Here is a 27,542-nt window from a genome sequence, read left to right as displayed (position 1 = left end):
GGTATGAGAAGTGACTATGACGAAGACGACGAGTTACGTGGAATGGTCAGATGCCTCCCAGCACTTGCCTATGTACGTGAGGAAGACATCGTCGATTCCTTCGAATTGCTTGCAGAGTCAATGCCACAACATGATCGCATGCCGGAACTTCTATCCTACTTCGAGCATACGTACATACGGGGCCGCAGACTGCGCGGTAGAGGGGATAACTACGCTTCAGCTTTATTCCCTCCAGACACTTGGAACAAATACCTGACGTCATCGGCGGTGTTGCACGAACAAACAACTCTGTGGAGGGTTGGCATCACGCCCTTCAATCTCTCTTCTCCTGTCATCACCCAACGATGTGGACATTCCTTGATGGTCTACGTAAGGATTGTCAGCTACACAAGGCGTCTGTTCTACAATCATGCGCCGGCACAGAGAAGCGTCCAAAGAAGAAATACGCTGAGTTAGCAACATTGTAGAGAGATATGAGTCAATGGATCGTCTTCTGTACCTCCGATCATTAGCTTACCTTTCATATTGATTAACAGCAATTACCTCCCGAACACTCAAGAACAATTTTCATATCATATTGTTGAAGAACATTACATTTACTTGCTTATATGAATTTTAACTAATGTTGTAGATGTTCAAATGACGTTGAAGTTAATAGCATGATTTGAATTTGAATTATTTGAATTTCAATTAATAAATTTCAATAAAATTTTTCGCTGACTTCATAATTTTTATAGTTAAGAATTTAGTTTAGGGATGAAGTGTCTGGGGATGAAGTGCTTAGGGATTAAATGTCTCGGGGATGAAGTGTCGGGGATGAAGTGTCGGGGATGAAGTGTCTGGGGATTAAGTGACTGGGAACCGGAAACTCCCTTCCCCGAGCCTCGAGGCTTGGAAACTCTTCTTCACAAAATGTCAAAGAAAGCCGGTGACCAGTTGCACTCATCCCTGATGCACGAACCTCCATTACTCAGCATGAAAGGTCTTTGCCAGTGTGCCTGCAAAAGTAACAGCACTTAGCTGATTACTTTCAGCTAGAAACAAAACCTTTTCAACAACTCGGTATCACAATGGCATCCCTGATGCATCTCCGCCGCACTGGAAGCGGAAATGAAGCCCATTGGAAGACAAAAAGCGAACAGCCGAATTCAGAGGTAATTACGATCTGAGAGAACGCCGACGATGCGGATTATAACTACCACAAGCGGCTGAACGTGTCCAACTCAAGTGACAGAATCTCACAACTTTTTGCTTTTCTTACAAAAAATATTAAGATAAAAGAATGTGCTGTTTTGACAACAATGTTTCCTACTCACCTGCTAGAAACAACAACAAGATGGAAGACTAAACCCTGACTGGCCAGCTCTCGCGACAAACCAGAAACAATGCACGTACCCCGGAAATTACTCTTTCCAGACCATCTGTCTCCGATCCTCCAAACTAATTCCAGTGTGGAAATTAAGCCGTCTTGCAGCTATAGAAGGACGAAAGAACACGCCTCCGGGTCAAAGGTTACAGTAACGAGCTTGATGATTCTTGGCACCGCGTTCAGACTTCACATATCTGTATTCATCCACATTTATATTTCAGAAGCATGCGTGGTAGTCTTTGACCCGCCACTCTCACAGCTTTATTTATGACAGCAGTAAATAGTTTAAAAGCTTTCCTTCGGCAGTGGCACTTCGCTAACAGCATTGGACACACCAGACTGCATTAACGAAGATGGCAATCATCCTTCAAAACTTTTGTTTTCGGGCAATAAAAGCTGAAAAACATTTTTTTGTTAATTAGCCGAGTTGAAAGAAAAATATAGTGTGGACAAAAAATCAATTTCGCTGTTTTTTTAGGGAGTGGAGGACTCAGTGCTTGGAAAAGGAAACTAGCAACAAATTGTAGAATGTAAAGGCATGCGCGTGCACACATATACACATACGAGAAGAGATTTTTGCTGTAGTCTGGACCTTACCTGGGACGGCACTGGGACCCAGTGGATGCGTTTTCCCTCGCAAGAGTAGAAATGTAGCTCATTGCGACACTGCAGGTTGGGAAGACGTAGAAACCCTCCGACCGCCAGGTACTGGCCACAGTTGGACCACTCGATCTTCAAACCTGCAGGATGATTTCCAACATTTATACAAACGTTTTAAAGGAGAGACGTGGAAATGATTTAGTGTGTGTGTGCGTGCTGCGGGCGCATCTATGTGTGTGAGCGCGTGTGTCAGGGACTGCAGGTGTGCATTCCAGTGTTTTTATGTACATGTATGTGTGTGTAAGAACTTTGGATATATTTAGTGTATGTCAGCAATTCTATGTGTGAATGACAAAACTCTTTAAGATACAAGCAGTCAGAGATTTTACTTTAGCCTCTCTTATATACCTACATCATTAAGTCCCCAAAACACCAACACCGCCTTGGAATTAAATAAATAAATTACTAAAAAAATATCTTCTGAGCAACACACTATAAATATCAGCACTTTTAACTTTTATCCTCGTTCTTCCTAGTACCAGACGTGAGATACTCTCCAAGTAAAACTTCTCTCTAAATGACTCTGGCTAACTAAGACGTACTAAAAATATCTAGACATCCGGAGGATCATATTACAGCCTATTCCTGGAACAGGTAAGGCTGTGTTCAATAATAACTGTCGAACTCCTAATAGGTTTGCATCCTTTTACAGTTTTTTTCGGAGGAAAATGCTGTCTTTAAAAGCGGAATTATTTTTTTTTTAAATACAAGACTCCTTAACATTGCCAGTCATGCCACAGAACTCTGTCAGAAATCTTATCCAGGTTCTGCTACAGAGACTTTGGCCCTGCTGCTGTAAGCCAACATTTAAACGCCTCTCAGACAATGGGAACTGAAGCCAGTCACTTGTATGAAGGTGAGAGTATTGTTGATAGAGAACTCACAGCTGTTGTCCGAGGTCCTTTGAGTGCGTCTGAGAGGGATCACGTGACTGGGAGAGTGCCGATACAACACAGAGAGACACGGATGAAGCGATAGAATGACAGACAGAAACAACAGAGAAGGGAAGTTTAAACTGAAGACAGTCACCGGAACTCACATTGGAAATCAGTGTTGTGAACAAGCATCAAGTTTTTCTCTTCTTATATAATGCTTTCATTAATTCACATTGCATTTTTGTTACAAGAAAACACTAGGCATGTTTCTGTACCTCAATATGCCCTCGATTAGCGACAGATAGCCGAAGAGAGAAATCGACTAAGCATTCATATTTTTTAATTTAACTCTGTGTGTGTATACATATAATGCATTTTCTATTTACTTTTACACATCTCTACAGACTCCTACTTTGGCACTACATGAAAATATGAATCGGAGAAAGACATACTTCATGTGCTGACACAGTATGCTTTTAATTCTTATGATTTCATCATAAAAAAATTTCTAGAGATTATGCATTTACTCTGTACAGATTCCTAAAATTAATACCATCATGTACGGAAGCAACTAACCTGTAAGGGAGGTGCTAATTATACGGGGGCAAGGGTCATGGTAGTCAGACATCAGGAAAATATCGCCATACTTAAAGCACACTGCCAGCGTGTGATTCTTTTCTGGAAACAAATCATAAAAACAACGGGAATACAACGTACACTTAAATATCAATTGTGCTGCCATATTATTAAAATTACCAAGCCTATACATTCCTTCTGCCTATTCCAACTTCATCGGGCTCACAAAAGGTGCTTACACTGTTTGAGAAAAGAACGCTTCTCCTGTGAAAATTTTAGCGTAGACTTTTATTTCAAAGCTTTTTAGTTGAATAGTTTGACAACCTTATCTCGTACCTATATATATGTAAAAACAACAAAATTTCTGAAAGCTTGCTTCTGGAGCATCCATCTATAAATTCTGTCTCGAGATAATAGACTAAAACATATGACATAAGTAGATGAGACAACGGTAATAAAGAATATACAATTATTCACCAATTCATGGTGATGGAAATATAATTCAAAATGAGCGTAAACTGCAACTACTATTTTTGCTGACTTGCTCTTGCTTTATTTTATTCTGAGAGTTCTCGAACCCCTACCTTCCAGCGACCTCTGTCCGTACGGCGCTCCTCCTCGATTGTCGGCTTCCTCCATGTTGAACTTCTCGCAGGACCACGTCATGGACGTGATTTCAAACCCCTCGTTAATTGTCACCTGGCTCACCATGGCACCCGTAGAACTCATGACGATCAGCTGCCCGTCGGAGGTGCCAAACATCACCTGTGAGAGGAAATGTTATTTCATAGAGCAATATGTCTTTCTCACATATGATAAGTCTGTGGCAATTCCACTCTCTCCCTCTAAGGAGTGCACAATTGTTTTATTCGTAATTTGAGTTTTTAAAATATGGTATTGATGCAACCAAACCTCGCCATCGGAATGTATCTCACTCCAGTAAATCATTCTGATAGCGACTACTCCAACGAGACCCTCCATTACCTCGTATGACTATCTTGTCCGACATACCTGAATCCTATATACCTACTTCCATACTTTGCATACTTTACAGCACACGTCTCATTATCAAAGAAATCGGTCAGCATATTACACAAAAAATGTGTACAACAATTAACTGCTGACTATAAAGTGTTTGTTATTCAGGACTATACACGACTTCGTTTAGTGAAGCATGCAGTTCGCTACAACAGATGTTGTCTTCGTTGTGAACTTGGATCTGGTCACGCATCATGTGCATTCAGAAATCGATCTTTTCTTATCTTATTTTTGGAGTTTCACTTCCGACAGCGGGGACCTATTGATTCGGATGCGAGTTAGGGTATAAAACCCTTGATTTCTTACAGCGCGAATTGAACCAGACTTAAGATAACGAAGTTATAACTATGGTTCAGATGAGAAAAAAATACAAGGCTACTGTTGTCCTTTGTCTCGTTTCCCCCTGGTGCTTTCTCATTTGGCAGGTTCATCCTCACACATCCAAGCCAAACCGGTCTACGAGGGCCTTCCTCCTCCTACAGGCTCAGAGACGTAAAATCGAAAAGACGGAAATTGAGATTTTTTTTTTCATTTGACCTCCAACCATTCCGTCATAATTTTTTTCTAAGAACTTTGATCCATTTCCTTGTAGCCTAATCCTACTCTAAGGCCGGTGATTCTCGGGACTTTGATTTTCAAATAAAGTTGCTGTGTCTGAATGACAGACCGGAAGGGGGGAAAAAACCCAAAATTCAGAAGAAAGTGGAAAAGAATAGAAGAGAGAAAGACTACGATAAAGAAAAGAAGAAATAAAGAATGGAGAAAGAACGAGCTTGATTCTCTCATTCCTGAGACTATCGTTCACCTGCTGGTCGTCGGGAGACCAGATGCCACACAGGATGGACGTGTTGTCCAGATTCAGCATCGAGGACCAGTACCGCTGGCCGGCCACAGACCCCACCAGCACAAAGCCATCTCGGTAACATATCAAAGCCATGCGACCATCGTGCGACCAGGCGAAGTCTGTCACCTGTTAAGAAAGAAGAAAACCTGTTTAAAAAAGGGAAAAGAAATCTGTGGAAATAAGAAGTTTGTTATCTGTTAAGAGGAAAAACCATGTGTCAGGTGTTGAAAGACAGGAAAGTCGATCTTCACATGAAAAGTTATTTCAAACCTAAAACAAAAAAGTCATTTATCCGTTCAAAGACAAGGACTTAAAAAAATATTTTTTCACAACTTCGACCTGCTAAGAGACAAGTACGAAAAGAAAATAAGTTTCCCGTCAAACGACAGAAAGTGCACACTGTAACCTTTTAAAGAAGCTTGTATGCTGATCGTTCTTTTTACTACAGGTGAACTAAGCAGCAGTTCTGAATAGCAAATGACAGACAGACAGACAGACAGACAATTGCGATCTTGTCCAAAACGTCAATGAAAGCAAAGATATCGCTCTCCGGAAAGATAAATCCTTTCTTTGTTTGAAGTTTTCTATATATACTAATATGCATGAATGTAATTTTCTAGCAGAAATTCTCTCCTCGGTCTGTTACCATAGATGGCATAAATATTTCTAGCAAGATCAGATAAACAGTGTGGTTTGCACAAACATTATCACAAGTATTATTATATAACATATATACCATACCTTGTTATGCTGCCGGGAAGTGAGATTATTCTTTAGAGTTTAGACTCATGCTATGGGGGAACAAAAGCATCATGTGACATGTCACATGTTTTATAAATGACATCGTGACTGAGCTCAGCATGCCGTGCTGACATTCCGCACGCTGCCCTCCCTCCTCTGCCAGTAGTTTCCATTTCACACCCCTTTTTTTACACTTTAATACGATTCTGACCGCTTTCTCTACATTGGGATGTTTTGTTTTTTGGTTTTTTTTTTATTTATTTATTCAGTTTTTAGGAGGCCATCTGGCCCACATCAACATCAAATAATAATAATCAACTGGGATGTTTGTAAACGTGTATCTAGGCGTGTGAATAAGGTGGTCCACTTATTTTGGGTTCTTAGTATTTTGCACAGCCATAACATCGGGTGTCCTACAATCTGCAGAACCTTCTAGTAGGATCTTGCCCTAAAGGGGTACATATACATATAATTGACTCCAATACATCATGATCAAATAGACATGAAAGACTAGCGCTTGGATGAGCACCTAACAGACACTTAGCCTGATCGATGAGACTTGTGTCGGCAAACTGACTACGACATCGAGTGCGCGCGCGCGGGTGAACACACCGGTATAAAATCAGACAGACAATGGGGAAGACAGGTATTCATCACGGGACAAACAGGTGAACAGGAAAGTAAACAGCCAGAAACAACAACAAAACAACATTTTTTTGTTCCGACAAAAGATGCGACTCCCAGCCTCCACCCCACCTGTCGTAGTGTTAACCAGCTGCTGCGTGCACGCGCGCCAGAACTAATGACATCCTCATCCCGTGGAATGACTGGCCAGCCTAAGCATGCACGATCTGCAGGTCCTGTGGGAGGCGAGAGACATGCACTGAGCCTCATTATCGGCTCTCTTCCGCCACATACGTCACATCTCGTCCTCACAAAATCCTCTCCAGCATGGAATCTGTCGCCGTCGATCTGGTCTGGCCCGTCTCAGTCGGCCATTTGGGAAATGGGGACCACGAGGATGCGAGTCGAGAGGTTCTGCTGATGCTGACAGCCTCAAGTCAGCTTCATTTCATTCAGGAAAATTGTGTTGGCTGTCCTTAAAGACACGGCGGGGGTAAACAGTACAATAGCATCGGCAAAAGTACTAATAGTAGTAGTTATAATTATAAGTTGTATTACTGGACTGCTATGACTACCCCAACATGCTGATGGCTGCCTCCAATATTTCAGTCAGGATATTCTTGAATAGAATGTAGCTATTTCTCTGTGATTGTAAAACTGATGATCTTACTACAAGAATTCGGCTCTTTTTTCAGTTAATTTTTGAGACCAGCATCCATTATTATTTTTTGTGTTTTTCATTTATTAAAGCGCTTTGAGCCCAGCTATACTGGTGGGGGAAAGCGTTATTCAAATATACATATTATTATTAAATTTTAACTTTTTGCGCTTTGCACTCTTTTCCCAAATCGGCACACTTATCGCCTAGTCTACATAACAACTATTGAATTCCTTCTTTCAAAAGAAAATAATATCAATTCTTTCCGAAGCAAGGCATCAAAGAGAATCGTACATTTATACTGTGATGAAAGTCTTTCTCCGCTTATTTCAATTCTTTTAAATGTCAATATCCGCAAGTTCTGTAGAACAGCAGCACATTATTTTAATTCCCTAACTTGTACAAAGCTACCATAAAGAAAATGTTTTAAGTATTGTTCTTGGTAATAAAAGTCTTTTAAAAAAACAGCCCCTGTCCCAATCTGTAAACCATTTTATAATTGGAAAAAACAGCACCACAGTTTCAATATAACGACACCAACATTATTATCTGTAACAAAGTGATGATGCTACTACCCAGCCGAATGGCAACAGCCAATATTAAATCATACAGCTCATTGCTTTTTGTACAGAAGACTCATACTGCAGCTCTGGGGGTTTTTTTTTCCTGTCATTTTTTTTTATTTCCCCCACTTCCCCTTCATCAATACCACCTTCCACCTGTCAACCACTGGGCCCTCCAGTCGTCCGGTTAAGGACCCCCGCAGCACCCGAGCTCACTAGGCGGAACTTCAAAGCCTTTTATAGCCCCAACCTCACATTTCTGTTCTGGATGGCGACAGCTAACAGTCGAAAATTGGTTCAAAACTTGCACTTTTACGGTTGTTAGATCTGTCTTCCTGTAGTTCCTCATTTTTTAAATCAAATTCACTTCCTCGCGCCATTTCCCTGCCCTTTCCCTCTCCGTCGTAGAGAATTTTATTTTCCGTCCCAGATCTTTTTTTTTTCCAGGACGGAGAAGTCGCATCCATGCTTTCAGGAGGAAAGAATGGTTTGACCCGAGGGAGGGAAGGTGAGGAGCACAAGCTGTGCCAACTACCTTAGTCGTCATGAATTCCTAATCACTTCGATTTGGCTAGTCAAGAACCCTCACCTCCCTCCCCGCGAGTCGGACCAATTCTTTCGTGCGAGAGAGAAGTTTTGCCTTTAAAAATAACAGTCTGTGCATTACATGCTCTCTATCGCCCAAAACAGACATGACTGGTGGGTCTTGTCAGCGTCTATCCATGTGCTCTCCCCAACTAATCCCAGTCAAGAGACGAAAGATGTTAGCTCTACAAACAAGTGTCACATCCAGAGCAAAGATCGGAACCCAAAACCTCCGATTCTCACGTATAATGCGAAACGCGTTTTAGCCACTGCGCCACCAACAGCCATGGTTATGGACTGTCCTTTCTAAATCACAGTATTTAACACCTACGTTCTTTCTAATGCGACACAGATCCATTACTATTACGATTTTCCTGAAAAAAAAAAGAAAGAAGCTAAAGACAGCTAAAAAAAAAAATGCTGGGTGAAACGTTGTAACGACACTCTTTGAGTGTGTTTGTGGCAACTCGGCATGCTTGCTAAGACTACCTTTCAGAATGCCCTTTAGCAAAGCCAGCAGCAAGGAAAGGAATAACTGGCTGACTAACTTCAAGGAGTGGACAGACCTTTACACACCACCGCCTGGCCGTCGCTCAGCAAAAGGTCAATGCTGCTTTAGTGTATCCAGGTCGAGGGACCGAACCTCGATATGACTTTAGCCATTTCGGGGGTGGGTAGGTGATGGTTGCTGAGGGAAGGAAGCCATGTACTCTTTGAGAATACGCGATTCTCTTTCATTAAAAAGGAACTGCATGTGAAAGTCTACCAAAATAGAATTTTGTTTTGTTTCCAAGTGGTGGGGATGAGGATGCAGACAAACATGATGACAAACCTGGCTGTTTCGGTCATTGATGAGTTCAATGGACCAGCGACCTTCATGCTTGATCCAGACGAAGATGACACCTCGGCTATCACAGGTGGCGAGTCGCTGATAAGGTTCATTCCACTTCACCAGTATTACCTGCATAAAATGAAGAAGTCATAGCAATCAGATTTTCGTGGTAACACTACTCCCAAGCCCAAGCGTCCATACCACCACATCAAATTTTCTATGCGAAACAACATAAGCATAACAATTAAAAGCGAGATTTTCTAGTTAAATGTGTTCTCCCTTCCACAGTTTTATTTTTATTTATTTTACTGTCATAACTAGTATCGCCTTCTTTGTCTCTCGTCTCGCAGAATGTGCTAAACCACATAGCTCTTGAGCACTGAATGATACAGTATCTGTCATCCCTTTAATGTTAGTCCTCAATGAGTAAAGACAACAGCTCAAAACTTCACAGCAACAGGAATACTGTCTCATCTTGTCCTTGATGATACATGCATCAAAGGAATTAAGCACACGCGCACACATAGATAAGCAGATGTACACAGATACGTGCAAGGGCACAAGTATCCAATGATGCGTCAATACTCGACCTTATCGCATTTTTTTCCTTTTTAAATTGTGCATCTACGACCATTAGCAAAGTGGTGGGGGTGCTGTTTCTCTTGTTTCGGTCCTTGTTACCCCCTCCGTGATATAGCCTTTCTTGATAACTCGATGTAAAACACCCACCCTCCTCCTTTATCTTACATCCTGTGCTTTGTCTTAAATTCAGCAAGTCAGAACAAGTTTCTCCATTTGCAATAAACTGATACATGTAGAACCTCGTATGGTCATGCGTTGTAGTGTGTCTGGAAGTGTTTAAGAAAATGTTATGCACGCAATGCTAGACCTAGACTAGACTGAGTTTTGTGGTTGTGTGCCCATTTCCTGTCTGTTCATCCGTCTCATTCAGCCGCAGGAGTCTGAGACTGAATGCGCCAGTAAAAGAATCTGCTGCCAACCACCTGCACCGTTTCCTGTCAGCCCACGTGCAAATCGACCAGTCTTGTCATCCACGCGGTGGCGCACCAATAAAGTGTCTGTCACCAAGGACTGTGTGCCAAGGAAAGTTTGGATCTCGTCTCCTGCAGACGATACTTTCATCACAAGAATGGACTAACGCCTTGGGCAGGCGTGAGTGATACACCCGACAGCCTTTTCATCTACCCACAAACACATACACATTCACCTGACATCTTGTATGATGCCAGATGAATTTATTATTATCTTTTTCTCTATCTCCTATCATCATCATTATTGTTATCATCACCATCCAGGCACAATCATATCACCTGTCTTCAACTGCAGTTTGTTACCACCTAAAGAAAAAAAAACTAGTCCTTGGCTTATTGATTCCGATTCTGAATCAGCATAATCTAGCCAATAAAATCCTTCCACGTAACCCCATCTCTCTCCATCTTCTCGGGATTCCAGTTGCATCTGGACAAAGGATTTGCCGCCAACTGCTGTCCTTCAGGCACCTCATTGATGCACGGCCATGTCAGTTCATCCAATCGATGAAGTACTCATCGGTCCAGGCACGTCTTGACTGCGCCCGACATATCCCTTCACCCGCCTACTTACTCTCCATTTCATTCCGCCTTTTCTCCTCAGTCCCCACGGCTGTAAGCAAAATTTGTTTGCTTATTACGAGACAAACAGCACTCTTCACAATGTCACAGTATTTGTGGTACAAACGCTCAGAACGTTCTGCGGTTGCGTTCGAATCCAAGTTCGTCTGAACACGTGACTAGAAACTTGTGTTTCAATTCTCAGTAGGTTTTTTTTCCCCTTTCTTAATATTATTCTTTAATCTGCTTCGGGACAAGCACATTTTGCTGCTTGAACAGAGCACAGCTCCTTCTGAAAGACACACACACATAACATCTATAGACTACGACTCACAAGTCATATATTTGACTTGTTCTGGTTAAAAAAAAAACCACGAGAATTTACGCCCTGTATGTGTGCTGCCTATAAGCACTTAATGTAAGTGGCTGCTCCCAATAACACCGTCAACCTCAGAGACACTGTCTCAGAGACGAAGCCTGTTGATGATTGCAGGCACTCCTTGGCGACTGCGTCTTGTTTTATTCATTCTTCTATTGATTTTTCTTTCTGCCCTTTGTTGTACCTATTTTTATTTTGCCTTTCCTTTTCTCTTTTCTTATTACCTGTCGATCCATATTTCTCTTTCTTATTTTCCTTCCTTCGCCTCTTTTTTTTTTTCTCAGCAACTTCCCTGAATATTCTTCTGAATAGGAAAAATGTTGACGATGTTTGACTAAATTTAAATACAAATATAAATACGAAACATCTTTATTAATCCTTTTCAGGAATAATTTATCAGCCATGTTACTCTTACATCAGACATTACATAATACCTCAAGTATACCATTAAACATAAACACACATTTTCAAAAAAATAGGCTGGGTGCTCCGGGAAAGGATGTCAGCTGTTTGAAAACCTTCACTCAAAGACGTGTGGTAGCCATGATTTGGTTGTATATGTACACTACCGCCGGAATAAAAGAGTGCCGATAGCGTGGCTCGAGGAACTCTAAACCTACTACTTTTATCTATTTGTCTGTTGTGGAATTCCTGTCGGAGTAGAGGAGAGTCATCGGCTAAAGTTATCATCAGTTTGTTGTACAGAATCTTGAGATATAGTGTCTCCAAGTCATTCTGCACTCTCTCAATCACCCATCCTGTTTTTTAATGTTTTTTGTTCAGCATGTCCCTATCATGTTTGACTATGGTCCCACCCCAGCACACTAGGCTAAAAATCACGGTGCTGCATATTACTGAAGTAGTTGTAGAATTTAAGAGTTTTCTCAAATAGTAAAGGCGGCTGTGCATTTTCTTCACAATACTGTCAACACGAGTTTAACATCGATAGTTATACATAAATATTTGTGACTGAAGTCCACATCTGTCCCGTTACGAATGGTCTTAAGTGATCTTATTCCTTCATGCGTGCCTTCACATTCTACAAAGGTCATCAACACATGGAAGGCATGGATCCTGTTGCTTCCTCAGGGTCTGGCATTTTCCCAGTCATGACGGTTATGTTTTGTCTCCAGAATATCCAGAGGGCACAAGGTTTTATACAGCAAGTAGCATCACTGAAAGGCTCAGTGACTTCTTGTACGCATGGATGTTTGCCTGTAAGTTCTTGGATTGAGAGCTGATCTTAAAATAATCCTGGAATTTCTTCTGCAAAATCTTATACATGAAAATTCTACGATTGTTGGGTGTAGTATAAATGGGTGGGGGTAATAATGAATAATAATAATTATAACAAAAAAGCCAACTAAATCGCATTTCCCTGCTTGACGGTGAGCTTAATGCACTTGAACTTATGAGCAACAGAAAAACAAACAGCAAGACAGTTTGAAAAACAAAAACAACATAGTATAAATCCTTAACAAAGTCTGTGCAGAGTTAATCACATCTAGTACACTATTCCATATCATGACCATAAAAGTAACCGAATCTCTCGTTTATCCCTCACTATACATTCCTTTAAACTGGTTGGAAAGGGAGAATGTCAAAGAAAGGATCACACAAGAAACATGGGCGCAAGAATAAAAGGGTTTGCCGAGAAGCATCATCAAATAAAATGCTTTGCTGTGTCAGGTTTGCATCAACAGTGGTCGCTTGGCGACATGTTGTCCCCGACAGACCGAAATTGGATGCCAGTGAGATCCAGACGGAAAAGAACACACCACCTCGGTGTTCGCTGGTTGGTCGTGTTCCCTTGTTAACACTTTCTGTTTCACTTCCCTGAATATTTTACGAACGAAAACTTGTCAAAGCCGGTAAAAGGTTCGCTTCACCTGCTCGCAAAAACAATCATCCAGGTGATGTCGCTAACAAGAAGACATGACGAAGACAGGAGAAGAAGAAGGAGAAGAAGAAGAAGAAAACAAACAAACAAAGAAAAAAAAAAACCACCTGACTGAGAGATGTGTAGGATGGATGTGCTAGCTGTTCGGAGTAGTCACTGGATTGAAACCTCGTGCTGCGTCTACAGTTTCCATTGATCGCCAGTCGTTGCCTGTCTGAATTCAATTGGAGTGTTCTAGACTTTCGTTACTTCGAATTAGAGCGCTTCATTGATTTTGTCTTTTTCATTTAACGCTGGTAACTCGGGACGGGCAGGGGTGGAAACGGATGTGGTGGTGACGGTGACGATGGTGACATGGTTGGCATCTGGAGGTCTACCGTACAACTACGTTAAAAATAGTCGGTTTTTTCACTTCTGGACTAATATTACCATGGTGAAATGTGAGGGAAAGAACAAGAATGTTGAGAAAATGCACAACAGCAGACAACTACTAAGCTCACACTTCTGTTAACACCCTCAGTTCTCTCTCTGACATACAAAGCACACACACGCACTCACAAGCCCACACGCAACAACACGCGCACACAAATGCTACCCTCTCTCCATGTAGGATGATGTTGCTATAAATGTTTTCTAACCATGTCGAAGAGCTGACATAGTGGGTGCAAGCAGATGTGTTTATATGTGATGGGGATGATAGGATGTATAGATAGGTGATTGGAGGGGTGAATGGATAAGTGTGAGGCTGGTTATTTTCAGCTCACCCTGTAAAGGTGACAATGGCTGCAATGGCCTCAAGTGTTTAAAGTGTTCGAGACACACACACACGCCAACATCGGCTGCTCCTTCCCCACCAAACCCGCCAGATCACCGTGCCGTGAAGAACGGTGTTTGCCATGGGCAGCCCTCCGTGAAATGGCCCTTGTGGCCAGGAATCAATCAACTACTCAATCGAACACATCGCGTGCGACAGCGCGTGCGTGCGACGGCGGGGGTTCACACAGTACTGCAACCTTCTATCGAGCTTCGCGATAAAGATGACGTGTCCACAGAAGGTTAATCATCTTTCCTGGGTATCCTCATTCACGCTTGTCATTCAGCAGGCTACGAGGTGAAGGCTCTCGTTTTTCGGCCTTGTCCACAAAGATGTCTCTACTGCACCATCAAGGCCCGGGAGTACAGACAAGCTACCTCCTGACAGACAGCTAAACCACGCATATTCATATTTCATAAAGATTTAATCGTCTGCTAAGTGTTAGTATATTTGTGCAACAGGCCCCTGTAATACTTGAGGCGTAAATATAGAGAGGCCTTCATTGTTGTACATCTCCCTCTTTCCTGTCTCTCTCTCACGACAGGCATGTTCCCCTTATATATTGTCTATCTTTATGCTACTAAATCTATTAAATACTGGTTGCGTATTATCAACTGTACCGATTGTGGCCACAAGGTCTTAGCACTCTTATCCACGGTGGCAGAATGTGGAAAATACCGATTCACTTCGTTATCAAACCTGTTGATATGTACGGCGAAGACCACACTATGCAGCTGCATGCATCATGCTCTGAAAACTAAATACAACCTTCGGATGCCTACCCTCCCTTTATGGAGGAAACGGCTAAGATGAATAATCGTTTTTCAATGAAAGTGACTGAAACGCATGGCGCCACATCAGTCACCTACAAGCAGCTCGTCTAGTGCGGGTGTCGGGTTAACTCATAGCAGCTCATGGTTCAGATTATGACAGAAAAAACAGACACCGTCACGAGTGTTGTTTGGCAAACACGTTTTTTCATCGAAACAATTGACCCAAACGACTTCTTTATTCTTGTTTGCTATCGGATACGGACATTTACCGTAAAATATTTCGCACACATCTTTCACAAACTGTTCGGCATGTCTTTTTGTGTTTTAGATCATGAACTATTTTCTGGAACGGTCCTTCTGATTTTGTATCGATTGTTCGGTGTTTTTGCAACGTTTCCTGAACATTCTTCCCAACGGGACACGTACTGTCAAACAGATGATTATGTTTCGCAAACTTGTATAAAAAGGTCATATAAAAAGTCCCATATTCGTTACTGTGTTCTCGTCTTCCAACTAATATTGACATTATCCAGAAGTGCTTAAGGCTACGTTTGTCCAGTTAAAATGGTTTATTCAAAACACGTTTTGGGGAACAAATTTTATAATTAAATGTTTCTCTTGCAATATAACAAACGCCTAAGAAAGTAAATAAATTAAAAGATAAATAAAGCAAAATAAAAATGGTTTTTGAATGCCATTTGTGGAGCTTGCGTGAAACAGCCGCTCTCTGTGAAAGCGATACCGACTAAATTACCCTGAGACAACCACTTATTCACCACACGCATGCAGGCTATACTCCCCATCACACACATCCTCACAAATACAAAGGATTTACATGCGCAAATTTGTACATAATCTTCTATGACACTTCCTTTTATTTTTAGCCAATAAGAAACAAGATCGGCATCATGTGTGTGGGATAGTCTTAAAATTAAATGAATTTGTATTTCAAAATTCCAGAACAACTTTTCTTTCCTGACGTTTATTTAAAGAAATTCTCTGAATGCGATTATGCGAGAATGCCAATGACTGTTCGGTAAAAAAAACATTCCATTTAAATTCCATGAACTTATGGGGGCTCCATACCGATATTTATGCCTTCTCTATACCTCTATGTGTACGCCTGTCTTTCTTTCCTTACTTCTTTACTCTCAGTCCCTTTAAGACGTGTTAGCCCTGTGCGCATTCAAGTCAGGTTTAAGGACACGGTTCTTCCTTTTTTCCAACTCTCTCTACCTCAGCCCCCACCCAATCGCCCCCCCCCCCACTTCTGCTTTGTATTCAAGCAGTAAGCTGAAATTATCTGCATTTTGTGATGCTGCCTGGAGCCATAAATCTGTGAAAATTACATGACTCGATCAGTCGGCCCTGGTTAGAATTAAGAGATCATCCAATCCGAGCCACCTCAGAAGAGCTTACAGGAAATGTTTGAAAATTAAATAAAAGATCAGCGAAAGAAACTGCTCTTGTAAAATACACCCCAGGACATAAAACCCTGATAAAAACTCACAGCTTTTCACTGCCCTAGCAAATTTCCAGATAAAACTAAATCATGGGAAACAGGACAAAATCCCCCATCTCTATAAATTTCTGTTTAAAAAAAAACGGTGGGAAAATTAAGAATCCCGCTTCTCAGAAAAAAGTGGGTAGGGGAGAAACGCCAGAGGAATGGTAAAACTCTGTCAAGATAACGGCGGGAAAAAAAGTGTCTTTAGTGTAGAGTTGCTCGTCGGACTATGACATTAAATTGTGAAATGCCTCTGAAACTGTGAAATATGGCAAACTATGACCTTTTCCAAATGTCTGTGAAACTGTGACTTCGTATGACGAAATGTCTATCAACAAGTCAAATATTTTTCCTCTTGAATTAATCATTTGGAAATCAGGATGGAAATGGCAAAAACCATTTGTTCCAATAGACTTCAAAAGAAAATCAATATATGAAAATACTTAAAAAGAAAAACTTTCCACACTGACGTCGTCTGAAGCTTCCTGTTAGAGTGTACTTCATCAGAAAAACAGCCGGTCAAATTAGCTAAACAAACTACTTCAAAAAGTTTGGAACAACTCTTCCTTCTAGGAGGAGAAAAAACTACGATGAAGGCGATTGTGGTTTTTCCGTAATGCCATAAAAAGACAACTCTGATTCCTGTCAAAGTGTGACGTCATCTAGCGGAGTTAGCTCCCGTGAGTCCCTTGTGACCACAGTCACAACCGAACAAGAAAAGCCGTGAAGACGTGTGAGGAGCTGGGGACAGCTGCACCTTGAATGACCACAGACCAAAAAAGGGCTGACCCCGGGTGTATAATATACATATGATAATATTATAAGTTCCTGCGCTGACGCAACCGCAAATGCTGACTGGACGCGTTCAGCACAGCAATCTGTACCTGTGCATTCCGGTGACTAAGGGTAAATACCTGTATTTATACGTGTATACATGTGCATATCGGAGGCTTATTCGTCGCCCTGAATACAATCGACAGTAACGTGGACATCCTCTCTGGTCAGACCAAAGAAATACTCCTGTCCACAGCCGAGAAATTTCTATGGCTTTCGGAGACGAAGAAGCAGCCCTAGGTCACGAAGTAGGTTCTCAACTTTTATGACTCCAAGAAGGCCCTGAGGAGTGAGAGGATGTACAATGCCACTACAGCTTTCGAGTATCAGAAGGTCAACCCCGAGATCAGGAAAGGGATGAAGGCAACCAGGAAAACCAGGATCGAGGAGAGATGTCGTAAGATCGATGAAGAGATGGCTTACTGAAGACCCTCACCAACGAAGGTCAGCAGAAGACGTCAGTCATCAAAGACAGCGAGGGACTGCTGCTCTCGGACGACAAATCTGTACTCGATCGATGGACTGGACTGGGTGCTGCAGCGACCTCTACAACCCCACTGGCGACAGATTCGAACAGATGCTAACCGCTGCGCTACCGGACCACCTCCTATGGGAAGAGCTCCAACCGACAATTCACAGTCTGAAAGGAGGCCCCGTGTGTGGACAACGTCCCAACGGAGATGCTCAAATGTGACAGGGAAAAGACAGCAGTGTATCGGAAAATATGGGAAACTAAGCAATGGCCTCGGGAATGGACGTAATCACATACCCATCCTAAACAAAGAAAACATCAGGCAGTGCCAGAACTATCGAACGATAAACCTGATTAGTCATCCGAGCAACGTTATGTTAAAGGTGATAAAAACTCGTCTCACGCTGGTGGTCAAGCAACTGTTAGCGGAAGAACATGCTGGATTTAGTTTCAACACAGTTTCAGCTATAGAAGTCCCTAGTTGTCCACATCATGCTGTACGGCGAAATGCTCACCGAGTTGAAGCGACGGATCCAGGCATTCAAAACAAAGCGTTTCAGAAAACTTCTTCGGATCTCCTACGGAGAACACAAAACAAATGAAGTCATCCGCTACGCAGTCTCCACCTTGGTGGGTCCCCAAGAACCCCTTCTCACTACCATCAAAAGGTGGAAGCTGACGTGGTTCACGGATGTCGCTCGACTCGACACATTGCTGAAGACGGCCTTGCAAGGGTATGTGACAACGGGGCAAGTAAAAGAATTGGCTGCTGAATGTGAGAGAGTTGACCAGCGGCCATTCTACCAAGCCTTCACCACTGATACGTTTCATCGTGTCCCCCACGACGAGTGGTACTGGCGAGCGAGCTTGTTTCGAGTACGGCCAGTAGCACTTTGAGGGAAGAATGATGATGATGGTGTATGAATGAATGAAATGCTGGTGGTGAGAATGCTAATTATATCCATCACACATTTTGTGTGTAATGATGTTGTACTATATATGAAATTGCTCTCTCATTCCCTCTAACACCATCAACGCATTATTTATATACATGTACCTCTTTTCCCTCTATCCAATTTATATATATATAAAACAGTATTTCTTCTCTTCCTCTCTTTCTCACACCAATATATAGGCGCGCATTACCGTTTTCAGTATTAAAGGTTTCTACAAAAGCAGTCGATGGCTTACTTGATGGCGGGCCGCGTGGTTGAGATTCATTGAATAATAGACGACTGTCCTTCCGCCGAATTCTCTTTTCTCTTAGAAACTACTTCTTCGTGTTCACTGGCGAGACAACCCGACACCACAATCTACTTCTTTGATGTCTGGTATTGTACCAGCAAACGTGACAGTTGCCATTCATATCGGTTAGTCGCTAGTCGCCTGGAATTCTGCTAGATGACAGCCCGTTTATCTCTTCTGTTAACTAGCGGCTAGTTTAGGAAAAGGCAGTTAGATAAATAAAGATATCCAAAGCTCTGGTGAAAACAGAAAGAAATTCTTTTAAAGGAACTTTGTCACTGAAGGTACAGTGTCCAATATTAGAGTGATTTTTGGATAAAATTTTGACCTAATTCCGATTCAACAATCTGATTACAGTTAAGCTTTGAAACTCTCTCATGCACGCAACACGTATTGTTAACACGTAATAACATTAGCAACCCATCAATCTTCTCTCTCGTGGGGATAGTCCTAACACAACTAGAGCACTGACCTCCCAGCTGCCAACCTAGAAGATAGACAACAACACTAAATCCTTTAGAAAAGTCTACAATCTGCATAAACACCAAACGCGTGACACCGACATATAAAACATCAGCTCGGTGATAGTACTTGAATGTTCACTTATTCTTCCTGTCGTCTTCTGTGTTTCTACTCCCTGCCCCGCATCGCTCCTCTCCCACGCATGCATAAAGTCTGTGTTGGCTCTGTCGTCAGCAGCACACCCCAACTACTAGCATCCCCCATACAGCAATCGATATTTGCAGACTCCACATTTCCTGCCATGTTTTACGGAATCTGTTACCAAACCATGCAAAAATTACTCCACTGGTGTCCACGTTTACAGATCGCCCGGTTATGGAAACGTATTCCCTAGCCCACTTAGCCCAACTTCTTGTTAACCCTAGTCAAAGATTAGGTTTTAGAGAGAAAGAAAAAAGAAGAAATGTCTGCCCTAAAAGTCTCTCATATTGATTGCTAGCCCCTGGCTACCTATAGATTTTCGAAATGAGCAAATGAGAGGGAAAAATTTAAGCCGAAGGCAAGAGATGAAAGTCTGAACCGGCATTTTATTTATGGTCACCGGCGTGGAGCTTTAGTTACCATAGTGACTCGCTAACTGGTGTGTTTTCAGAACGCTAGCTACTTCTGAGCCTTCACACTATGTCACTTGTTTAAAAATATTTTTGTAATCGTAGTGGAAGCTTTCTTTCTCTCTTCGTGTGTCTATCGATTTCTCTCTCTCTCTCTCCGCCTCCCAATAAAAGTTTTATCAATTTTTCGGACTTTGTTTTAAAACAAAACTTTCTCTTCTAAGCGATAAAACTCTGTCCAGTTCTTTAAATACTCGTGGAAACTTAGTTACATTATCCCTCGAGACATTTTATCCAAGCTATATGGCAGATTACCCTTATCCCACTCTATAAATCTGGAATTGACGGCTGCCAAGTACTTGATGCCCTACAACAAGTACATATACCTGCATACAAAAGAATTTTACAGGAATAAAATATATGGCGATTTTTGTTTCCTTGATTTCCGTTATATATGTATACTCTAAGCCAAGATTGTTAATTATATGCTTACACTTTTACCATGCCAGGCGATAGACTACCCGCAAAACCTACAGAATACTGTTTGATAAACAAGAACTGGGGAAATGCAAATAAACACATATGAAGGAGATGCTGGATGTGATTGGTTTTTGGAGTTATATGTCTGCAACAGGGTGTAAGCAATGACAAAATTATACACGTGTTCCAATAACACTTGACTGATAAATTGCTTTGTTCACTGGCACTGACCTAGACTCCAAGGCTGACTTTCACGCAATAAATACGGAGAAACATTTTACAGAGCTTTTACATGTGGGTTCCATACTTTTTTTTAAGTTGCTAGACTAGGTCAAAGTTTAGTCTATATTTGCCAGGTTAAAAACTGTCTTATATGCATCATATAAATGCTGTCTTCAGCCTGAACCAATGACTCATACCAGCTGAAATGTTTTATGACAGCCTGTAACCAGTTTAGATGTGTAATTGTCTGGAAGCGATGTGACCACACAAAATAAAGCTTGCCTTAAACACGAAAGACATTCACTCTACTCGCGCAAAGCTTATAATAAACCCACCCGGCAGATTCCGGTGTTCCAGGGTATCGAGTGTCAGGGGTGGATATCCAATGATTCCCTTAAACAACTTTCACTTTTTTCGCATAAAGTGTTTATGCTGTGTAGTGCTGGTGCTAGAATTAAGTTTACTTAGCACTCCCTGACACTACATGAGTATGCACTACAACAACAGACCGTTAATCGTTAATCAATGTAAGAATGAAGTGGCCTGCGTCTCTTGTATGAGTGTGAATGCGTGTGTATGCGTGTCACCTTCATAACTGTCCAATTTAATATACACTGTATCACTGACATTTATTGATTTCGATATATGTTTCATTTACGATGTCTATATGTAACCATTTACATTAGCATTATATTTCATACTTTCCATCCTTTCCACAATACTTAAAATGTACTCCATGTAGTCAACCCGTTGGTAGAATCAATAAAATGGTCAAAGGCCAAAGGTCAAAACTCGCTCTATCTCTTTCCATCTCGCTCGTTCGCTCACACACCAGCACTTGCTGCTCGGCATCATCAAAGACATTGCCCAGAATCGTTGGCATAACCATTCCTACAGCCACGACGGATGGCGCCAGTGTCCGACGACCGCGGGAGTAAGTGCCCCGACCTTCGACTTCTGCCCCTTATTTATTGTTACCACTCGGTGAGCTTCAGCGGTGACCCAAATGATTCAGAAGTTCTCAGACAAAGAAAATGCCCACTGTGTCCTGATCAATACTACTGCCAGCATCAATTCGCCCTTTCCCCTGAAGCTGTTAATGTACGTCCCCAGACGCTAGACCATTTTCACTACAACCCGTAGGTGCTGTCTGGGCTCAAGACCGAAATACTTTAAATGTTACTGCGACCTCACTCTTACTGTTTGCTGTCCGTCTTTGGAACAAACTCATGACCTTTCTCTCCCAGTGCAGTTTTTATCCAGCTGTTACATGACTGTTTGAGATATGTGGTAATTTTTACTGGTTTCTGTTACTATTACGCAACTTCCGGGTCAATTATTTTTCAAAAACATCAACACAAACTTAGTCATCTGAAAAAAGTCGGGTCGTTCACAAAACATGAAAGGAGACTCAACCCCTACAACAGACTGTCGCAAACAATTGCGAGAAAATTGCAGTAACTACAAATTGCTTACCTCACTTCGGTGACCCCTGAGGTTGAAGTTCGACCGTGGAGGGGCCTCGTAGCGTCGACAGTGGCAAGTAGTGAATGTAACTCCAACCACTCCTTTGGCGTTGCCACTGGCCAGCCATCCTTCCATGTAATACTGAGCCCTGTTCAGCTTCCAGCCTCCTCCTTCGTCGGGCAAGCTGTCTGGGACCTTTCCCATCCATGACAAGGAGTGAAAATTGGAGTCCGTCCGTGTGTATGTGTTTTGTTCAAAGTGAATGTGCATGGTTAGGGATCTTACAGACTGGACACACGGGTTTTTCTCAGCCAGGTACCCAAAACCATTTCAGAAGTTCCCTGGCTCATTATTCATTTTATTGGTATTTGACATCACAGGCACCTCCTTGTCTCATTTTGGGGCACTTCTTTCTATAATCAAGAGCTATTGTGGATAATATTTATGTATACAGGCCAGTTTCTCAGTATAGAACAAATCTCTACCTAAAATTACCTTCTCTAAACACACTTTATGGTAATTTTATTAGAAATAGATGCAATTTATACGCCGGCCCGTTCATAAATTCTAAGATTTATGCCTGAACCTTTCGTCTAAACACCAATACACTCCGTCCAGAATGAACAGTCGAAAAAAGGAATGCAGTAGACGTCCTAAGGCATACGACATTCAACAAGCAATTTTCCCTCGTAATGCCACCATGCCCAATATTAGGCTATGGTATCCCTTGAAATCTGTTCTCAGCTGAATTCACAAATGGCAAACTGAGTACCCCTTGGAGCACCGCAATCTTCCAGACTGAATGGTTCCCTGCCATAGAAGAAGTATCATTGTTCAGACGGTACTGAGGCTGGGTAGGGGCAGCATGTTGGATGTTCTCGACGCACTCAAAGTGATTTGTCTGCATGCACAGACACTGAAACACAGAAAGAGCTTTTCTTGACACTCCTCCCAGCTTTCTCCCCGCGCTCCATTCCTGCAGGAAAATTCACCTCAAGGACGGTAGATCACAAACGACACCCAGAGGGCGCTTTGAGCTGCCTGCGCCCCGCGAATCTCTTTGCAGCGCGTTCAAGCATCACGATGCCATCACTGCCATTCACGGCATTGTCATAAAAGTTCCATGACTCTCGCCGACTTTGTGCAGCAGTGGACAAGGGCTCTACTACAGCTGGCGCCATGGGCTTCCTCTCGGTCGGACCCTACCTGCATCGCCACTTTAGTCGGCACAGGAGACCAGTCGATCAGCATTGTTACCCACAACAAACAGGTGGCGAAGAAGGTCTGAATGGGTGAGTTTTAGAAAAAAAAACACTGCCAACCCCTGTGGTGCCAGTGCACCTAAATGGCCGATCAAGAGCAGCCCTCCAGAGACCCTAGTCCTTTCCTGTGGTTTCAGAACTGCCAAGCGCCGATCAATAAGACGCTGGAAACCTGAGCTCCCTTGGTTTGCCCTCACTCCTTCACCTTCTGAACACACTGGCCTTAAACAACATTACCAACCATAGTCTTTTTTTCTCGTGGTCATGCTCCCTTGCTCAGCTGTTGGCTGCTACAACAATTTACATGTCTGCACAAACACTTCTTTCTTGAAAAATGCATACCCATCTTTCTGGCACTTTCCTGACCGTGGAAATTCAATTGGATTTCTGGAACAGAATAAAAAGACCTGGCAATGCAGATATTCTCTATTTCATGAGATGAGTCATACAAGATCGTAAGCCCTGAGGCCAATGTGACAGAATGGAGCATGCAGCAAAACCCACCGTTTGCTGAATAATTTCCCTTTTCTTTTCTTTTTTTTTTCCCTGTTGCTTCTTGCATGCCTTATTTTTGCCAGCAGATGAAACTACAAGATGTTAACTACAAATTGGAAAATATTACAATCTATCAGGTTAATACAGAAAATTATTAAGATACTTCAGATCTTGGACTATGCCATACTATTCTTTCATCTCATGTGTAACAATAATGCTAACTGAAAACAGGTTATTCATGTAAAGGAATTTCCTAGGAAACTTAAAGTTGGAAAAATAAAGCAACAGTTCACGAAGAAAAGATTCAAATTTTCAACTCATGTATTTTCATGTGGTCTTTTCCTGCCTATCAATATACCATAAATAAACCAAAGTGAGTTTTGTAATATGGCTTTGAACATCATACATAAGGTTGTGTGTGTGTGTGTGAATATGCAAACACATTGCTCTAAATGAAAAGTTTAAAATACTGTCAATAAAAGTTCCACTCAACACTTTTACCTTCTTCGTATCATTTGATTTGTACAATTTTCTCTTGTTAAATGTTAACTAGAATAGTATTTTTATTTTTGGTATTCATGCTTAAATATTTGCTGAATCCTAGACAGAATCAATGCATGCAAAGAGTAATAAATATAATAGTGACTTTCCTTACCTGCACGTTTATGTAAATAGTTGTTATGATGCTGTAATGTTTATGTCTTAACATAAAATTAGTTATCTTAATGCTTATGTATTTATGTATGTTTTTATTTATCCCAAGTGTATGTATACTTCAGTGGCTAGTTTTTGGTCTTCGTTAGTATTTTATAATAATGTATCAAGGAACATCTGCCACACCAATATTTTCTTATCAGTTTATTTCAGTTGACCATTATTAATCTGTTTGCTGGGTATTCCATTATAGTTATATAAATTAATGAGAAGCATGATGATGAGGCTTTCTATTGTACATCTGTTAATAAGCTGCTATAGTGTTAAAAAATTATCTAATAATTTAATAATTAATAATGATAATTTTTTTATTATTTTAAACACTATTAAATAACAATTTGTCCTAATTTTTTTTTCAGTTGCTACTGTCTCTTCACTCTAATGTCAAAAATGACAAGATCTGTTGTCTTAATAACCAAGCCGCTAGATTGGTGTGCCATTTCAGTTTATCTCCTGTCTCTGAGTCTTCTTGATAAGAGAAGGGAGGGATATATTCTTCTCAAATTTCAGCTCTCAGTATTAGCTGCATTACTCCCTCTTAGGCCCACCTCAACAAATGCACATGTGTGCAAACAGGAATACATTATTGCAAGTAGGTGTACCCATGCACACATGCATGTGTGCACATACACACACAGTAATGTTCTGAAAAGTCTACTTTTATTTGAACTTAAAATTACTTTTCTTTGGTAACTATCGTAATTGATGCACCATTGTTAACATTGCTCACTTAATTATGACAGTATTTAGAACATTTATCACAATTTCTTTTAAAATCTAGGTAATTTTTTAGCCTGATATAAGATAGTGTATTTAAAAGCTCTAAATACATTACTGTATTAATATTTACACACCATCATTATAAAAAGATTGCTGACTATGTCCTGATGACTAGCTATTTTTAACAAGAACAAGATATATTTTTAAATTCCACCATTCCCGAAAAGCAATATAAAAATATTAACTATACCTAAGTTATCAATAATATGATAATTCTTTCCTTGCCTTTATCTTTCAAGCTGGGACTTAGTGGAGTGTAACCTTCCTTATTTACAACAAAATTCAAGAACCCAATTCACCATCCCATCCCACTGGAATTTGTTGTTGTTATTTTGGCTGAGACACAAATTTAATTAATAAATGATAAGAATGAATGGAACTCACAAAACATGGGAGATCTTTACTATTTTTTATTTCTGTGGCTGTTAAATGTCCATGTTTGAGAGTGTGTGTGTGTGCATAGGTGCACATGCACTTAGCTGCAAAATCAGAGACTGCTCTTTAAGTGCAGTTATTATTATTACTACATTTAATTAATTATTGTTTTGAAGGCGAGTTTAATAAGAATGGTGTGTGTGCGCATTTAATATATATAATCATATTATTATTGTTTTAGAAGGCAGTTTAGGAAGCTACAAGTACATCCTAGCATTGAATTCAGCAGCATTTCATAGGGCAGATGTGAAGAAAGAAGAAAAAACTTACTGCATAAACCTAGTGCTACAATGATGACTAGTATAAAGATCTATTTGAATACATGTCACTTTAAAATAGAATTGCAGTTTTCTTTTTTTTTTTTAATTTTTAAGATTAGGCTAGTGACATGAGAAAAGGTCTAAAAACAAGCACTAACTTCACATCATTCAAAAATTTTCTCTGCATCTAATATAAAATATATAAATAGTGGTTACACATCCACTGATGTAATGCTTGAGTGTGTTAGATTATTAAAGAAAGGATGTGTGTGTGTGTGTGCACGCCCATAGATATCAGCTACTTTCTCAAGCACTGATGATAAATAATATTCTTATAAATCAAATACACTTATGAAAATAAAATAAGTAGTGTTATAAAATAAAAAAACATTTTTACACAAGTACACTTCTTAACTTTGCTGACTGTGTTCTCTTAACAAATTTCTCATAAAAAAAATCAAAACTAACATTAAATTTCATCAACATTTTTTTTAGCTCCTGCATTTTTATCACAGGATTTTAATCTCTATTATAGAAATGACGAGAACCAACATAAGATCTTTTAGCTAACTGGTCCGTTTGCTTTGTATTCTCGCAGACTCATGAAATTAACAGAACTAATCTACAGTCCCAGCTTGAATAAACTTCACGATGGTAATGCGAGCAGGACAAAATGTGTGTTACAGATGCAGTCTAGAAGCTCAGGGATTTGGCTTTAATTTCGACCGCTGGGCAGCTGCAGGTTGATTTCTACTACTCGTGTCTGTACAGACTTCAGCGTAAGGTGAGATGTGTTCTGGCTTCACGAAAACAGAGTCTTGATCTCTGCGTCTAAGTACGATTTCTGTATATATATACTCACCCTTTTCTGAAACAATAATCCTCCTGGTGCCAAAGTATGATGGTGATAGAGCTCAATGCGTTCTTTTACACAAAAACCGTTTTGTCTGGCCTCCACGTCTGTGTCCAGTGACAGACACACAGTTCTGCGTCAACGTGCCTTTCACAACGAACACCCTCTCTTCGATCGATAGCGTCTGCCGCGTTCGAGAACCTTGCTGCCACTGGCGTTAACAGTGCGAAAACAGCTTTCAGCGGTAGCTTTGCTGAACTAACCACCATCACAGGGACATGCAGCTTTTGCTCAAGCATCAGAGGTCGCATCCCTCGTCAACAAATCTCTCCTCCATCCATCGTCTGCAAGTCTTCTGCGCAGGCGCCGGCGCCACCACATGCAACTTCCTGTCTGACGTCATGGCAGTAAAGATTGTAGCCGCGACACCAACGGTTGTAGCGAACAAACAGTTGCAGCGAATGCAACGCAATGTAAAGGGGGCTTTGTGATGCTTTATCCAAGCGTTTGATAATATGTATCATATTCCACTCCAAGATTAACTTATGCAGATCGAATCGCTCGAAGAATCAAATATCTCCATGGTAACGGATGGATGTGAC

General features: G+C 41.1%; 1 protein-coding gene across 2 annotated transcripts in view; it reads right to left on the bottom strand.

Annotated features, from left to right (window-relative positions):
* LOC112566302 (tubby-related protein 4-like) overlaps positions 1-27,292 on the bottom strand; it is a 59,989-nt gene extending 32,697 nt beyond the window's left edge. For both annotated transcript variants that reach the window (XM_025242383.1, XM_025242385.1), the window contains exons 1-7: positions 26,950-27,292; positions 22,151-23,790; positions 9,366-9,494; positions 5,324-5,488; positions 4,065-4,245; positions 3,481-3,582; positions 1,967-2,109 (exon numbers count right to left, since the gene is read on the bottom strand). In XM_025242383.1, the coding sequence (XP_025098168.1) occupies positions 1,967-2,109; positions 3,481-3,582; positions 4,065-4,245; positions 5,324-5,488; positions 9,366-9,494; positions 22,151-22,411 (981 nt within the window). In that variant the 5' untranslated portion in view covers positions 22,412-23,790; positions 26,950-27,292. The remainder of the gene's footprint in view (positions 1-1,966; positions 2,110-3,480; positions 3,583-4,064; positions 4,246-5,323; positions 5,489-9,365; positions 9,495-22,150; positions 23,791-26,949) is intronic.
* Positions 27,293-27,542: the final 250 nt, after the last annotated feature.

The sequence above is a fragment of the Pomacea canaliculata genome, linkage group LG6 (assembly GCF_003073045.1).
Source record: "Pomacea canaliculata isolate SZHN2017 linkage group LG6, ASM307304v1, whole genome shotgun sequence".
NCBI lineage: Eukaryota > Metazoa > Mollusca > Gastropoda > Architaenioglossa > Ampullariidae > Pomacea > Pomacea canaliculata.
The sequence above is the reverse complement of the archived record's forward strand: the minus strand, read 5'-3'. Positions and strand labels throughout refer to the sequence as shown.